This window comes from Vulpes vulpes, chromosome 1 (assembly GCF_048418805.1).
Source record: "Vulpes vulpes isolate BD-2025 chromosome 1, VulVul3, whole genome shotgun sequence".
Classification (NCBI taxonomy): domain Eukaryota; kingdom Metazoa; phylum Chordata; class Mammalia; order Carnivora; family Canidae; genus Vulpes; species Vulpes vulpes.
The window spans coordinates 5,857,540-5,874,793 of record NC_132780.1 but is presented as its reverse complement, the minus strand read 5'-3'; the positions used below and the strand labels follow the sequence as shown (position 1 = coordinate 5,874,793).

At 50.4% G+C, this 17,254-nt stretch overlaps 1 protein-coding gene across 2 annotated transcripts; it reads left to right on the top strand.

The window, feature by feature from the left end:
- The first annotated feature begins 5,698 nt into the window (after window positions 1-5,698).
- PRODH2 (proline dehydrogenase 2) lies at window positions 5,699-16,207 on the top strand. 2 transcript variants are annotated; one of them, XM_026010316.2, is made up of 10 exons: window positions 5,699-5,973; window positions 6,051-6,247; window positions 6,336-6,474; window positions 6,557-6,643; window positions 9,935-10,015; window positions 10,093-10,248; window positions 10,325-10,491; window positions 14,357-14,467; window positions 14,909-14,994; window positions 15,961-16,207. In XM_026010316.2, exons 1-10 carry the CDS (start codon window positions 5,800-5,802, stop codon window positions 16,143-16,145), a joined length of 1,383 nt encoding a protein of 460 aa, XP_025866101.2. In that variant the 5' UTR covers window positions 5,699-5,799; the 3' UTR covers window positions 16,146-16,207. The 2 variants fall into 2 exon arrangements, with proteins under 2 accessions (XP_025866101.2, XP_072607387.1); XM_072751286.1 differs by lacking the exon at window positions 15,961-16,207 and having other exon boundaries at window positions 5,700-5,973; window positions 14,861-14,995.
- The last annotated feature ends 1,047 nt before the right edge of the window (window positions 16,208-17,254 follow it).

Sequence of the window (17,254 nt, the reverse complement as noted above, 5' to 3'; positions counted from 1 at the left end):
GTGGGGGTGAAAGCCCAAATATCAGAATTTTTAAAAGCTAACCGGATGCTGGAAACAGTAGGTTAATGGATAAACAAGCTGAGATATGTCCACACAACAGAATACTACTTAGCAGTCAAAAGGAGCAAACTAAATGCAGCAACTTATGTGATCTCAAAGACCTCACGCTCGGTGAAAGAAGCCTGTCTCAAAGATGACGTACTGTATGGCTGCGTATATTTGACATTCTCAACGGTGCAAAACCACAGCAATGTTAGCAAAGAGATCAGTGCTCATTGGGAGTTACGGGTGGGGAGAGGGTGTGGCTGCAAAAGGAGTGTTTTGGGAGGATGCAACTGTTCTTACCCTGATTGCAATGGGGTGTGTGTGTGTGAAATCAATTTATATATGTGTTAAAGTCATTGAACTGGGGGTGCCTGGGTGGCTCAGTCAGTTAAACGCCTGCCTTCAGTTCAGGTCATTATCCTGGGGTCCTGGGATCAAGCCCCATGTCGGGCTCCCTGCTCAGTGGGGGGTCTGCTTGTTCCTCTCCCTCTGCCCTTCCCCCCTGCTCATTCTCTCTCTCTCTCTCTCTCTCTCTCTCTCTCCCCCCGCCAAATAAGTAAATAAAATCTTGAAAAAATTCATTGAACTGTACACACACACACACACACAGTTATTTTATGGTATGATAATTTAAAAAATTAAAATCATCTCCCCAAGTGATCTCAGTATGCAGCCACTGTTGAGACACTGATGATGGCTTTGAAGACCATTTGAAGGTTTCTTTTCAGAACCATGGGGAGCAAGGGAGGGGCATTCCTGAGATGGGAACTCCCAGGAAGATTCACACATTGAGGTTGGTCCAGGGAGTGGAGCACTCATTGGCCTGGAGGTGGCAGAATGGGAATGAGACATACTGTTTTTTCATGTATTTATTCAACAGTTACTCAGCACCTACGTTGTGCTGCCTGTGCCTGGGAAAGAAAACAAGAAAAAAAAATTAAACTACTCTTTCCTCCTACCAGGCAAGGAGAATGGGGTACTTTAGAGATTTCAAGGGAGAAATCTGGGGAGGGAATCAGAAACCAGTATTTCTGATCCCCACACCTGGCTAGAGTCTCTGCGCTTGATTCCCTGGAACCTGGGGTTCTCATGGAAAAGTTTTTGGGGGTTAGAGTGAGGAGACCATGTCCCTCAGATGCCACACCTGTGACTGTCACCTTTGGGATTTGGGGTTTCCATGAGGATTTGGGGGATCCCCCATCACCCATCTGCATGGCACCTGTTTATCTCTCCCCTCCTCCACCTGCACTCTGGCCCCGCCTCATCCTTGCATCCCATCCCTGCCTCAGTCTCCTCCTTGGCTTCTAGACTCAGACCCTCTTCTTATCTACTCTCCCACTGGGCAGCCAGGAGGATCTTTCCCCCCAACCCTGCCCTCTCCCAGAGGAATCTTCTTAAAGTCTAAATGTGAATTTCTCTTCCACAGCTAAAATTTTCCATGGCTCCCTAGTGTACTCAAGGTAAAATCAGCTCTTCAAAATGAATATTTAGGGTCTCTTGCAATCTAGTCCCAAAAGATAACTTTGTTTCTGGCTTCTCTCTTCTCCCTCTACCTCCCTGAACTCTAGTCCTCTTACTCCCACAGTGGCAGGTCTGGGAAGGCTTTGAACTTAGCCTGTCTCCTACCCTCCTGTCAAGGCTGCTCTGGGAGAGTTGTTGAGGAGCCTGGAAGGCCTAATAACATGGTGGCTAAGAGATCAGGCCTGGGGACTCTGGAGTCAACCTAAATGGTCTCCAGTAGGGGGCTGGTCTACCAAATTATGGCTCTCAACCAAAACACAGGATTGACAGCAAATACATAGGATAAAGGAACACAGTAGATGACATCACATGAGTATAATCAGGCAAATACAGCATGTCAGGCATTCTCCAAGACACCTGGCCTGGGCTTTTTTGGAAAGTTAATATTGTCTTTTAAAAAAAACCATGGGGCATCTGGATGACCTCAGTTGGTTGAGTCTCCAACTCTTGGTTTTGGCTCACATCATGGTCTCAGGGTCCTGGGATTGAGCCCTGTGTCGGGCTCCATGGTCACTGGGGAGTCTGCTTGAGATTCTCTCTCTCTCCCTCTGTCTCTCCCCCTGCTCACACACTCTCTCTCTCAAATAAGTAAATCTTTAAAAAAAATCCTGAGGACTGTACCAAAAATATACCCAAAACACTAAAGAGACATAACAACCAAATGCAAAGCATGAACATGGATTGATTCCGGTTTAAAAAATGATAGTAACAGCCATGAAAGCTATTATGGAGACAATTGAATAAATCTGAATGTGAATGTGATATTAAATACTAAGGAATTATTGATATTTTCCTAGATGTGAGAATGGTGGTATGGGCATGTAGGAAGGAGGTTGTTCTTTTTCTTTTTTTTTTTCCCCTGCAGACAGGAGGGGGCCCGGCCCAGCCAGCTAGGAGGATGTTCTTATCCTTTTTTTTTTTTTTAAAGAATATTTATTTATTTATTTATTTATTTATTTTAGAGAAGAGAGAATGAGCAGGGGAAGGGGCAGACAGAGAGGGAGAGAATCTCAATCAGACTCCCTGCTGAGCGAGGAGCCCAACATGGGCCTCAGTTCAAGGCCCCATGATCTGACCTGAGCTGAAATCAAGAGCTAGACACTCAACCAACTGAGCCATCCAGGCGCCCCTGTTCTTATTCTTAAGACATGCATCCTGAGTTGCCACAGGACTATAACTTCTTTCAAATGATATGGGGCACACATTTACATTAAGAGATAAGAAAAGAGGAGAGAAAAAGCAAATCTGGCAAGGTTGTTGGATCTAGATGGAAGGCGTATAAGTGGTCAGTGGTCATTCTTTAAATTGTGTTTGCAAATTTTTTATGCTAAGTGTCAGAGAAAATGAAATCATCAATGATGAGAGTCCATACAACAGTACAATCTGCAAATGTTAAAAATGAGACAGATCAGCAAACCACAGAGAAAATTAACAAAGCCCAAGTTGATTATTTGAAAAAAATTAATGAGACTGATAAAATCCTTAGTTAGACTAATCAAGAGAGAAAAAGAACAAAAATGACCAATATCAAGAGTGAAAGAGTGGTCATTTCTACAAATTCTGTAGTTATTAGACAATTTAGATGAAGTGACAACTTGAAAAACACAAAGAGTGAAAGTTTGTGAAATAGAAAATATGAAAAGCCCTATATTTATTAAATAAATTGAATTCATTATTTAAAGAAACTTTCCACAAAATAAAATCCATAAATAAAATAAATAAATAAAATCCCATAAATAAAATCTTAAAAAAACAAAAACAAAAACCTCCTCACAAAGACAACTGGCTTTGTGGTAGATTCTAACAAAGATTAAAGGAAGAACCAGGGGTGCCTGGGTGGCTCAGCATCTGCCTTTGGCTCAGGGCATGATTCCGGGGTCCTGGTATCGAGTCCCGCATTGGGCTCCCTGCATGGAGCCTGCTTCTCCCTCTGCCTGTGTCTCTGCCTCTCTCTCTGTCTCTCATGAATAAATAAATAAATAATCTTAAAAAGATAAAGGAAGAAACAACATAGAACTTTTCATATTTGAGATGGAGTCATTTGTGCTGAGATAGGAATGATCTTTCAAAATACATTGTTTAGTAAAAAAATAAAGTCAATGTGCAAAGAAATGAGTAGTATTTTCTCATTATGTAATAAATCAAGGAACTATATAGGTGCATTTCTGTGCATAGGAAATTCTGTCTTTGCAAGGATAGCCCATTGCCTTATAGGGAGGAAATTGAGGGGTTCAAATTCAGGCATAGGAGAAAGATTAATTTTTCACTGTCTCCTTTTGTATTGTTTTAATATGAACTGTGATTGGAATAGAAAAAGCAGTTTAAAGACTTTTTTTTTTAGCTCAAGCTTTGCTGGATTTATAATCTGACTCTAATTGCGTGTTCTGTGAATTGGGTACTGAAAAAAGATTGCAGAAAGAGACTGCATGGTTAAATCTTGAGGCCTCGGGGTCTAGGGGACAGGGCATTAAACCCACACTTGGCCACCCACTGGCTGTGTGACTCCAGGTAGGTAGCTCTACTTCTCTGAGCCTCTACTTTTAACACCTGTGAATTAGAGGATTATGCAGTAAAGGATTAATTTTGCCCAGTTCCCGGGAGGTAACCTCTTGGAATATCTTGCTTGGCAAGAGTGTTTTTGTTTACCTGTGGTCATGCAGTGTCAGCTTGACCTTGGGAGGAGCTGGAGGCTACAGTCAGTCATATGGGGCAAGAGCCATGACTATGTGACTGATTCTCCAATAAAGAGCCTGGACACCAAGGCTCATGTGAGGGTCCTTGGCTGCAGTACTCCAGGTGTGTCGTCACGCATTGGGGCTGGGATCATTGAGTGCTGTTTGCTTGGTGGCACTGGGAGAGAGCATCGGGAAGCTTGTGTCTGGGGCCCCTTGGATCCCACAAGTCTCTTCCCTTTGCCATTTTTAATCTGTGTCCTTTCCCTGTAATAAACCATGACTGTGAGTAATCAGCTCTTTTGAGTTCTGTGGGTCCTTTTAGTGAATCACTGAACCTGAGGGGGCTTGGGGCATCCCCCAACACAGGAGTAATGAACAGTGTGTACTTCACTGGGGGCGCAGGCATCATGAGATCGTGTGCACACAGCACCTTAGGATCACAGCCAGTACTTACTGAGCACATACACAGTATGTGTGAACACACGAATGCACCGGATCCTCGTAACAGCCCCATGAGACTGATACTATGATTAATGTTTCACCTTTATTTTATCTTGAAATGTGCTGTACATTCAGGAGTAGAAAACGTAGATGTATGGCATTAAAAAAAAATACTTAGAATGTGAACAACAGTGAATCATCAGGTTAAGAAGAAAGGACAGGGAAGCCCCCAAAGAGCCCCGACCCAGTTACAGCTCCTCTCATCGCCTGAGGTGACCACCTCTCTGACTTTGGTGATAGTCATTTCCTTTTTTGTCTTTTCTTTATGGTTGGGCCACGCATGTACATATTCCTAACATTTTTGGATCTAGGTTGTTTCATTTTTCCTGCTCTCAAGAGTAGTGAACACAATAACGCAGCTTATGCCATTTGGTGTTTCGTTCACTTTGTTCACTCGCCGCTATGCACGTGAGGTTGCCCCACGTGGTTGTATGTCCCAGGACTCTCCTCTTTTTCACTGCTGTATAGTATTCCACGCAGCATTCCACTGTAGACCACGCTGCATCTAATCCGTTCTCTGGTTGGTGGAGGTTTGGGTGGCTGTGGCCATCCCACACCGTGCGGCTACGAACATTCCTTCCTCTACATGTTCCCGGATGGCCGTGTTCCAGTTCTCGAAGATGCACGCTCAGCCTGGAACAGCCGGGTTACAGGTTCTGCGCACTTGCAAATTTATTCAGTAGCACTGCCATCTTTCCCATTCGAAGATGAAGCAATGGCAACAGCGAAGTTAAGTAACTTCGCCAAGATCATGAAACCAAATTGCCTTGAGCCCAGCGATCCTTGCTCCAGAGCACCCACTGCTACGTGGTGAGCAGCTAAGAATTGTTGGGGGCTATGACTGGGAGTTTCATTTCCTGACCCCATTAGTCTGAACTCTGTCCTCATCAGTTAATAATTAACTGACCCCCAAGGAGCCCACAATCCTAAAAGATTTGCCTTGCCCCAGCTACTGCCTGGTTAATCAATCACTGGCCCTGGCCGGGCAAGGGGCACTTGGTAGACCTCCCACCCCCAGAGCCCCTTTACTCGCCGCAGAAGTGACCAGGGATTCACGATGCTTCGGACCTGTCGTGTGCTCCGTTCCCAGGCTGGATCCTCCACTGGGGGCTGGCAGCCCCTGAGCTTTGATGGGGGCGCTTTTCATCTCAAAGGCACAGGAGAACTGACACGAGCTTTGCTGGTGCTACGGCTGTGCGCCTGGCCCCCTCTGGTCACACACGGCCTGGTGGTGAGCGGTGCCCCCGGGGATCGGCCTCGGGCATCCCCGAGGCTTGGCCTCTGAGCCCTTGCTCTCTGTCCCTCCAGCTCCAGGCCTGGTCTCAGCAACTCCTGGGCTCCCGGCTCTCGGGAGCGTTTCTCCGAGCATCCTTCTACGGGCAGTTTGTGGCTGGTGAGACAGCAGAGGAGGTGAAGGGCTGCGTCCAACAGCTCCAGACCCTAGGCCTTCGACCCCTGCTGGCGGTACCCATCGAAGAGGAGCCAGACTCAGCTGTCAAGGCTGGGTGAGTAGGAGCCGGGCCTGGGGAGGCAGGGAGGTTGGCAGGAGGGGGGCTGGTGGGCTCCGGAAGCTAATGCCTGCTGGCTGGGCAGCGAGGCCTGGTATGAGGGGAACCTCAGTGCTATGCTTCGGTGCGTGGACATGTCACGAGGCGTCCTGGAGACCCCCAGCCCGACTGGGAACATCCTTATGCAGCTGAAGATGACGGCGCTGACCAGTACTCGGCTCTGTGTAAGGGACGGGCAGGATGGGGAGGGAGGCTACAGCTGCCCACCAGGTCCCCCTCACCCCTCCACCCACCGCCCCATTCCAGAAGGAGCTAACCTCCTGGATCAGAAAACCGGGGGCTTCCTTGGAGCTGAGCCCTGAGAGGCTGGCAGAAGCCATGGACTCTGGGCAGGTAAGGAGCCCAGGCTGGCTGGATGGTTGGTGGGGACTGTGGGGCGGGAGCAGAGTCCTCTGTGCTAGGATGTAGCAGCCACCTGCAAGCGGCGTGTCTGAACCTTGCAACTACTGCTACTTCCCAGCCTTAGAACAATCGGAATAAACGTGGCTATAGCCCGGGCCGTGGTTGGCATGGACGGAATATATGGGCCATCTGGGGGACCTAGGCGAGGGGGCTGCGGGCTGGGCGTTCTCAGAGGTGGGGGTGAGAGAGTAGCTCTTCCCCAACTAGAAGAAACTAATCAGTATTTGGTCAATCAACTCAGCTATGACTGGAAGTTATGATTAGGCCAGTGGGGTTTTGGTTTAATCATTCATTCATTCATTCATTCATTTCCATTTACTATTTCTACTTTCCTTGCCATTGACCCTGCATAACGTATATCTCTTTGTTATTGTTTTGGCAAGTACACTGTTCAGGGGGACATATTTTCCCAATATTTTATTATGAAAACCTTCAAACATACGGAAAAGTCGAGAGAATCTTACAGTGAACACCCATATACCAGCCACTGTTAACATTTAACTTTACCTGCTTGGAATCATATCAGTCCCTCCATCCATTCTTCCGTTTGTCCACCGATCCATTTTATTTTTCAATGCATTTCAAAATAAGTTGCAGGCATCAGCACAGGGCCCTCCGAATGTTTCGGGATACGTATCACCAATTCGAGCTTGATAATTATTTATAGTATTTTATTTCTTTCGAGGAAAAATGTATATACGGTGAAATGTGCAGATTGTAAATGTATCTATTGGTGATTGTACCTATTTGTGGATTTGACAAATACACACACCTGAGCAATTCAAGTCTATCAAGGCAAAGAACATTTTCATCACTGCAGAAAGTTCTGGCATGCTCCTCCCCATCAACCTGAGGGTGTAATTTTAGATGTACACAAATAGCATTGTTACCTATCTCTTTCCATTTTTCACTTTTTCCACTGAGCACTCTGATTTTAAGATCCGTCCAAGAGTCTTTGTGTGCATCTAATCCGTGGCCTCTACCTGCTGCTCCTTGCCACGCAGCTCAGGTCTCCCAGGATGGACACGGAGAGGGCACCTCTGAGTCTCCACGACCACAAACAATGCTGTGGGCGATGTGGTGTTTCTTTCACATTTTTAAAAAATTGGCATTTTGAAAAAAGCATCACAGGACACATAGAAGCAGGACTCGGGTGTCTCAGAGGATCAGCTCTGGAGTATCACAGACAGTGGGAGCAACTTCTTCCCAGGGCGGTTTTAAGGATTAAAGCCCCTGCTTGGCTGGCATCCGATCCCCCGAGGAACAGAGGGGCCTTCCTCGGCCTCTCATCACATGCTCTCCTTGGCGTCCCTAATACCTGGTTTTCCTTTTCCATCTCAGCCAGCTGGTTCTCAAACCGTGTTAGGTTCTTCTCTGCCGGTCTCTTCAATACGGAGGCTCCCCCCTCCTCACTCCTTCCTCCCCTCCATGGGGCCTTCTTCACCCACACTGCAGCCTCAGTTTCTCCCCTGGGTACTAATGAGGTACTAATCTGTCTCCAGCCCCAGCCTCTCCCCTGAGCCCCTGGACATCCTCCAGACCGCCCACACCTACCAGGTCCCACCCTGGCTTCCGTGTCTCCCCTTCCTGTCCCCATCCCAGTGACAGCCCCCCATCCCCTGTCTCAGTCCTTGGCTCAGAGGGAGGCGAAGACCGAGTGAGTTAAATATTAGGTGAGGTACCCCAAATAGCACCGGGCACCCAGTAGGCCCTGTCTGAGGGTGGCCATCATATGCAGGCAGTTTCACCAGCTACTAACTCCCCAGGACTCCCCCAAGACTCTGCCCCCAGCCAGGGGAAGACAATTCTCTGCCTGAGGAAAAGGTAACTGGGCAGGTGCCTCCTTCTGGAAGGTTTTCTCCACTAAGCCAAGGGTGGGATAGTGTTTGCCACCTTCTCACGGCCTGATCCCAGGGGCCTCCCATTAGCAGACCCAGCCCCCCCCCAGTCCCCCCAGTCTCCATCTGGACTCTGTTGGATCTGGGTAGAACTAAGTCCCACCTGCTCCTCCTTCTTTAGCTTCCTAATTTCTTTGAACCCAGCTGACTCCTTGAGTGGCCAGCAGTTCACATCCACCCTTAGAATCTCCACAACAAGAACAAGAGTTGGGGGACAACAATTATTTCCACCGTGTTCCTCCAGGGCTGGAGGAAATGATGACGGAGACGAACTCCTAGTCCCTGAGGCACTTACTTGCTAGTCGGGGAGAGGCAAGGCCAAAAAGCCAAGACGTAGCAAGTATAAATAGGCGTTGCAGGGTGGAAAATAAGGCTAGGGAAGGAGAAGGCAAGAGCCCCAGACAGGGAGTTGCAAATCTGAGCCACGGAAAACCTCGCTGAGAAGATGACATGAAGAAAAACACCCGGAGGAGAGGCAGGAGTGAGGCAAGTGGACATGGAGGGGAAGAGTGTTCCAGGCAGGAGCAGCCAAGCAAAGGCCCTGAGGCTGGAAGGTGCTGGACATGTTGAAGGACTGGCAGGGAGGCCAGCGTGGCTGGAGGGCAAGAGCCGAGGAGATGAGAGCAGAGGGGCCCGATGGGGGGAGCCTCATGAGCTGCAATGAGGCTCTGGCCTTAGTGGAAGGTATTGACATCCTAAGACACCCAATAGCAGGTGACACTTGTGGCACCCACTATGAGCTAGCCCCTGCTCACTTCCTACCTGTTAATTCCTAGTTTTCATTCATGGAGCATTAGTCTCCTCGCTGCAGAACGGGGTTTGGAGTAACTGTCCACCAGGATCATTGTGAAGATTATATATATGAAGTCGCTTATTATCATCACGACAACAGCACGTTTTGAATGCTTATCACGTGCTCGCCCCGCCCCATTCTTACGTCCAGCCACGTCTTACAGGTCCACACAGCAACTCCACGAGGTAGATGCCATTAACAACTAATTGTTGAAAAAAAAAAAAAACAACTAATTGTTGAAAAAAATAGACAAAACTTGAGACCCAGAGAGATTATATGACTTGTCCAAGGCCACACAGTAAGGGATGGAGTCAGGATTCAAACCCAGATCCGGGGCTCTGAACCATTTATTCAGGTGAATAAATGGTTATTATTCACCTGAATAAATGGTTTCTTTGTGATACGGTTACTTTTCATATTGCTTACAATTTCTCAACTTTTTTCCCTTCTTGGTGGTGGGGGAGAGGAGACACAGGCCCTGGAAGGATCCAGTAACCTGAGCCATTCCCACCTCCCCTGCTGCTCCCCCAGGACCTCCAGATCTCCTGCCTCAACGCCCAGCAAAACCAGCATCTCCAGGCCTCTCTGAGCCGCTTGCACCGGGTAGTACAGGTAACACCTGCCGCGGCCTGGCTCCACCGCACCTGCTGGGCACCCCGAGGCCTGACCTCTGACCCTCTGACCCTCAGCATGCCCGGGCCCAGCGTGTGAGGATCCTGGTGGATGCCGAGTACACCTTCCTGAACCCTGCTCTCTGTCTGCTGGTGGACGCCCTGGCCCTGCGCTGGAACGGCCCCGGGGAGGGCGGGCCCTGGGTGTGGAACACGTACCAGGCCTATCTGAAGGTGTGTGGTGCACCGTGGGGGACTGCGGGCCGGCGCCCCGGGGCCCTGACCCCAAGCTGCCGGGGTGCTTCGCCAGGACACGCACGAGCGGCTGAGGCGGGCCGCGGAGGCCGCTGACAGGGCTGGCCGGGCCTTCGGAGTCAAGTTGGTCCGAGGGGCGTATCTGGACAAGGAGAGAGAGGTGGCTCGGCACCAGGGGACCGAAGACCCCATTCAGCCCAACTACGAGGCTACCAATCAGAGGTAGGACTAGGCCAGCCAGGCCTGTGAGATAAATCATAACATCTAACCCTTCATCACGGCACACATCCCATATGTGTGCACCATCATTTCCTCTCCCTGGGCCAGGACCTCATCACTTCCCACTTGCACAGCAGCCTCCTCCTTGGGCTCCCTGCTCTCTCCTTTGTCCACCCCTCACCCCCATCCCAGTCTGTTCCCCCACAGGCAGCCAGAGGGAGCCTGTTAATAAGTCAAATCCTGTCCCTCCTCAGCTCAGAACCCTTCCATCGCTCCCACTGCACCTCAGTAAAACCCCAAATCCTTCCAGCAGCTCCCAGGCCCCATGTGCTGTGATCTCCTCACCTCAGGCTCTGCTTCTCACTCACTGCACTCCAGCCACACTGGCCTCATTGATGATCCCCAGGGCCTTTGCACTTCCTGTTTCCACCGCCTAGAACATTCTCCCTCCAGACAGCTGCATGGCTCACTCTCTCATCTCCTTAGGTCTCTACTTATTGGTATGTCCTCGGGGGAACCTTCCCTGCCCTCCCTGTCAAAAATTAGAACACCTACACCTACTCTCTTCCTGAATTTATTTTTCTCTTTAGCACTTGCCGGTGTCTGAGGTTCTATACACTTTCGTATTCAATTGCACATTGTCTCCCCCTCCAGAATGCGGCCCCCAGGAGAACAGGGGTTTCTGATTTGTTGAGCACCCAGTGCTTGGAACTGAGCCTGCTACAGGGCAGGTGCTCAGTACAGATCTGTTGAATACGTAAACGACCCCCAAGCAGTAGGTACTGTTATCTCACACGCACGCGCACACACACTCCATTTCTCAGAAGGAACCCAGGCACAGAGAGGTGGAAGCGCTTACCCAAGGTCACATAGCTAGTAAGCGGCAGGGCCAAGTTTTGCACCCAGCAGACTGGCTCTAGAACCCTCTCATCTACCTCAAATCACTCTGTGTGGGGAGCAAAATATGGGTGAGCTCCTGGGGCCCCCATCCCATGGCCCTGGGAGGAAGGAAATTGTTCCTTTACTTTCTGATCACCTGACTTAGATCAGGACCTGTGCTGGCCCCTGGCCCCAGTAGCAACCAAGGTGGTCCCCAGGCCTTGTCCTCGTAGAGCTTACAAAATCTGCCTCCTTTCACACTGGATCCAGGAGAGGTATGTAGAGTTACAGAGACTGACCCAAGCTCACAGGCAAGTGGCCACATCACGGCCGGAACCTAGGCTTGCATCCAAGGACCATGGGGGCTTTTATGTACGTTTGTATCCCACAGTCTTAATCACCGGGACCATTATTATTCTTTTTATGGAGATATAATCCATTATTATTTTTTACTGAGATATGACCCATAAAATCCACCCTTTCAAAGTATACGATTCAGTGGATTTTAGCATATTCACAATGTTGTGCAACCATCACCACTAATTCCAGAACATTCCATCACCCCCCAAAAGAAACCCCATGTCCTTAGCAGTCCCTTCCCATGCTCCTCCCCTCAGGCCCCGGCACATTTCGTTTAGCCACTCATCAGCTGATGGATCGCTTCCAATTTTGGCTATTGTGACTAGTGCCGCCATGAACATTCGTGTGCACATTTTTCTATAAATACACATTTTCCATTCTCTTGAAAGCTCAATTGTCTAGGAGTGGAATCGCTGGGTTGTATAGTAACCCCCTCTTTAACTTTTGAGGAATGGCCAGATGGTTTCCCAAAGCTGCTGCACCATTTTGCAAAATTCACATATTATATATTCTGAAGAAATAATAAATTTATGCCACTAAAAATCAAAGTGATATGGGGTGCTTGGGTGGCTCAATCAGTTGAGCGTCAGACTCTTGGTTTTGGCTCAGGTCATGATATCAGGGTTGTGAGATCGAGCTCCACATAGGGCTCTCTGCTGAACATGGAGCCTGCTTGGCATTCTCTCTTACCTCTCTCTCTGCCCATCTCCCCTGCCTGCTTGCACTTTCTAAAAATAATAATAATTAAAATCAAAATGCTATGAAAATTAATACACTGGGGCACCTGGGTGGCTCAGTGGTTGAGCATCTGCCTTTGGCTCAGGTCGTGATCCCAAGGTCCTGAGATTGAGTTCCACATCAGGCTCCCTATGGGGAGCATGCTTCCCCCTCTGCCTGTGTCTCTGCTTCTCTCTGTGTGTCTCTCATGAATAAATAAATAAAATCTTGAAAAGAAAATGAATACACTGACATATCTCACTTCCACCCAAATCCCCATCTCATTTTGGAGTCTCCTTGCTCTTCACAGGTGACTACTTTTGTTAGTTTCTTACACATTTCCTAAGTTCCTTCATCCATAAACAGGTAAACACAGAGATTTCTGTGTGCAAAAGGCATCATGTCTACACACTGCCCCCTGCTTTTCCCTTCAGCTGCATAACTTATTTTTTTTAATTTTATTTATTTATGAAAGACACACACACACACACACACACACACACAGAGGCAGAGACACAGGCAGAGGGAGAAGCAGGCTCCATGCATGAAGCCTGATGTGGGACTCGATCCTGGGACTCTGGGAACACACCCTGAGCAGAAGGCAGACACTCAACCGGTGAGCCACCCAGGCGTCCCTAGCATAATTTAAAGCCAGGATAAAAAACCCAGGCCCTGGAGCATCAGACAGCCTAGGTTCAAATCCCAGCCCAGTCACTTTTAGCTGTGTGACCTGGGGAGAAGCTTCATTCAATCTTCCCCTGCGTAAAATGGGGATAACCAGGACATCTACATCATGGAGCTGACTTGAGAGTCAGATGAGTGTATGTGCGTCAGGCAGGACCCCAAGGGAGGGCAGCCCCAGTAGCTCAGCTGTTTAGCACCGCCTTCAGCCCAGGGCCTGATCCTGGAGATCCAGGATTGAGTTCCACATCGGGCTCCCTGCATGGAGCCTGCTTCTCCCTCTGCCTGTGTCTCTGCCCCTCTCTCTCTCATAAATAAATAAAATCTTTTTTTTTTTTTTTTAAAAAAAGACCCCTAGGGGAAAAGAACTCTGAGCAAAGGAGTTTAACTAAGGGAAATGTAGTAAAATGCACTCTCCCTATTGAGTGTGGGGAAGGTTAGGGGAGCCACAAGGAAGATCAAGGAACCCCGGAACCCCTAAGAGCATGAAGCTGTAATGACCGCTGTTCCATAGCTGAGGAAGAGGGGCCACCCTAAGGAGGTGTCACCACACACAGGGGACAGTCAGCGTAGGCCGGGGAGGGGGCTACGGGGTGAAATACCCCAAGCTCTCTCTCTCCCCACCTTCGGATCTCCTGCCGGCTACTCCATGGGTGACACAGCTTCCCAAGGGGCAGAGACGGGCAGATCTGGGAGGTGATGGAGAATAACCAGGGCAGCGTGTGGAGTCCTTAGCTGGGCACATGGCCTGAGGCCAGCCGGGAGCACATTCACCAATTTGCCTCCGTTTTTAGTGCCTGGCGCTGCACTCGCTCTTGTGCACCACCGTGCATTTTAGCCAGTGCCCACTTACAGCTGGGGTCGCGCTACTGCCACTCCTGTTCAGTGGCCAACACCGCAGTGAATGACTGTGGGTCAATGTCACCTTGTGCCTGTGATGAGGCCCTTTGCTCTGAGGCTGCCATTGCATCAGGGGCTTCATGACACCCTCGTCTCACCCCATCTGCAATAGCCCTGTTAGGGGACCTTAATCCTTATAAGGGAGGTAAAAGGCCCAGTGAAGGGCCATCCCTTGTAGCAGGGGCAGGTGAAACGGGGGGGGGGGGGCACTTTCTGGCTCCAGAGTACTTGCCCTTGGGCACCCCACCTCCCAAGGACAGGGCTCCCTAGCCCCTGGGGCCTGACCCTTCATCACCAGAAGCCATAAGCTGAACAGAACACTTCCCTTCAGTTACAGCCGTTGTCTGGAGCTGATGCTGACTCAAGTGTCCCACCGGGGCCCCATGTGCCACCTCATGGTGGCTTCCCACAATGAGGAATCTGTTCACCATGCCACCAAGCGGTACGTAGGGGAATGGGAACTAGATATCCACAAGAAGGCCCCCTTCCTTCCCCTTCCTTGCTCACATGCCAGGGATTAGCAAAGGGTGGTGGACATGGAATAGGGGGAGGAAAGCGATGGGCCAGTAGGTTCACAGGGATTCTGGGGGAGGCCAGTCACAATATCTAACCCTTGTAGGCTAAACCTGTAGACCCTGTAGGCCCCAGCTAAATAAGACATTTGTCCTTATTTGCTGGGGCCTAGGGAGGCCTGAAGGCTCCAGAGAAGGAGCTGATACCCACTGGGGAGATTTCAGGGGCCAGAGAACAGTGGTTATTTATCGCTAAGTTTAGAAGAACTTCAAAATTTTAATAACTGCAACAGCCGTATGAGTGCATGATGGCTGACTTCTAGCTCTGGATCCAGCCGCCGTCTGGATTGATGATGTGGCCTTTTCTATAGCATGTGGGACCTGGGCATTCCTCTGGATGGGCCTGTCTGTTTTGGACAACTTCTAGGGATGTGTGACCACGTCTCCTTGGCATTGGGTATGTGAACGATCCATTCTCCCCATGTCCCACCACCATGCTCCATCAGCATGTGCGCCCCCCCTGCCCTAGGCCTCATCCCCATCCCCCCAGCCAGACCCCTTTCCCCACTCCCAACCAGTGCCTGACCAGGCTCCCATCCAGAGCCTGCAGCCGGCCCAGCCACCAGACTCTTCCAGAGAGATTTGTTGTTCCCATATCTGAAGGCCTTGCACGCCTGTCTCTGAGCCTGCTGTCTATTGTTTTGGCTGGTTCTTGATCATGGTGTCTTGTTTCCCCGGTGCCTTATTATCTTTGCTGTGCAGCTGCCCGGGGTCTGAGACCAGAAGATTTGTGTTTTCTTCTGCCAGGTGCTAAGGGGTACAGAACCACTTTACCCTAAATTCAGGGCTTGAGGTTTCCTGAGTCATCTCAGTGATGCAAATTTGAGCTACAAATATATGAGGCTAATCCACGGCCTCGATCCCTCAGAGATGGGTTTCTGTTTTCTTCTCTGTTCCACTTATGGCCAAGGCCATAATTCTCTGTGAGTGGGGGAAGGTGGGAGGGTTGATTTCTGGTGAACTCTGACGCTGAGGGTGCAGCTTAATTTGAGCAGGTGCTCCATTACAACTCTCACCCTGGTCAGGCTCTGGGCCTCGATTTCGGCACCCCCTCAACTCTGGGAGGTCAACAAGTAGCTCGATTTTGCCTTCAGGGTGGAAGTGCTTCCTGTACATTCTTCCCTCTTTGGGTTCTCAGTTTCTCTTAATGCTCAGGTTAGTAAATTCCTTACTCTTTTGGTAGGATTTTAATAACTTTAGGAAGATTTTCTAAATGTTTACTGCAGGATTTTAAGTTTTTTCAGTGGGAGATTTTGTCCAACTCACCTAGACTGCCAGGTTCTGAGAGATGGAAGTCTCTGTTCCAGATGGGGCCTCTCCCTGAACAGGAGGAGTTCACGCCCTGCCAACACTCTCCCCACAGGGCAGGCCGGCTATGCCGTGTATAAGTCCATCCCTTATGGTTCCCTGGAGGAGGTGATCCCCTACCTGATCCGGAGGGCCCAGGAGAACCGGAGTGTGCTGCAGGGTGCCCGCAAGGAACAGACGCTGCTCAGCCAAGAACTCAAGCGGAGACTGCTGAGACGGGGCCTGAGGGCACCCCATTAGCATCCCCAGGGGTCATGTGGTTAATAAAGATCCTGAGCTATTGCCCAGGCTGCTGCCCTGCACAGAGGCTGCCTCCTTGGGGAAAGGCTATTCTCTCTCTCTCTCTTTAAGATTTATTTGAGAGAGAGAGCATGAGTTTTTGGGAGGAGCAGAGAGAGAGGGAGAACCAGACTCTACTGAGCAGGGAGCCCTATGTGAGGCTCTATCTGGGGACTCTGGGTAATGACCTGAGCCAGAGGCAGATACTTAACCAACCAAGCCACCCAGGTGCCCCATGGGAAGGGCTACTCTTGACCTTCGTCAGGGCTTGCAGCTCTAGAGAGACTGCTAGCTGACCCCAGAGCACAGCAAGGGTATCGATCACAGGCAGGCCAGACAGTGGCACCTTTGGTGCCAGACTTCAGGGCTTGGACTCTGCCCCAAGGGCCGTGCGGAGTCAGGAACGTTTCACGTAAGGGAGGGACAGGGTTTGGCTTTAGGAAAAGTGCCCCGGGCTACCATGCAGTGGGTGTCCCAGAGTGGGGCGACAGGCTGGGAGCCCAAGGGAAGCTGGACTAAGAAACCCCCGCTGGCAGCTGGAGCAGGGCGGGTCTGTATCAACCGGAGGGGGGGCTGGTGGGGAGGACAAGCTGGAGGCTGAGAGGCTGGATGGGAGGGAGGCATTGAGGGCGAGGCCCAGGGCTCTGGCTGGAAGAGGGGGGGCCCTGAGATGGGGATGGGGGAAGAAATGTAATTTGGGGGAGATGCTCCTAGTGTGGGAGCCGGTGGATGGGAGGGTCCCAGGGGACTTCCAGGGGGAGCTGTCCAGGACACTGCGGGGCCCCAGGCTCAGGGCAGAGAGACGAGGCTGGGGCAGGGAAAGAAGGGACAGTCCGTGGAGGGTGAGAAGCGTGGGAAGAAGACCGCGGAGGACAGGGAGGGCCCAGCACCTCGAGCCCCCCGAAGGCGTAAGAGGCGTTCCAGGTGCAGCAGAGCCCACAGCTCTGGGGGGGGCATCGCCTCCGGTTCTCCCGCACCGCCTCGGGGCTGGGGGGCGCCTCTCAGGGGAAGTGGCTACTGCGCAAGCATAGACGTGGCAAGAAGCCACTGGTGCGCATGCGCCTCTAATG

Excerpts from the sequence above, each read along its gene's own strand:
- PRODH2 (XM_026010316.2), top strand. The coding sequence starts at position 5,800 with ATGCTTCGGACCTGTCGTGTGCTCCGTTCCCAGGCTGGATCCTCCACT. Across the intron at positions 6,248-6,335 it reads GACTCAGCTGTCAAGGCTGG|CGAGGCCTGGTATGAGGGGA; the intron begins GTGAGTAGGAGC and ends CTGGCTGGGCAG. Across the intron at positions 10,016-10,092 it reads GCTTGCACCGGGTAGTACAG|CATGCCCGGGCCCAGCGTGT; the intron begins GTAACACCTGCC and ends TCTGACCCTCAG.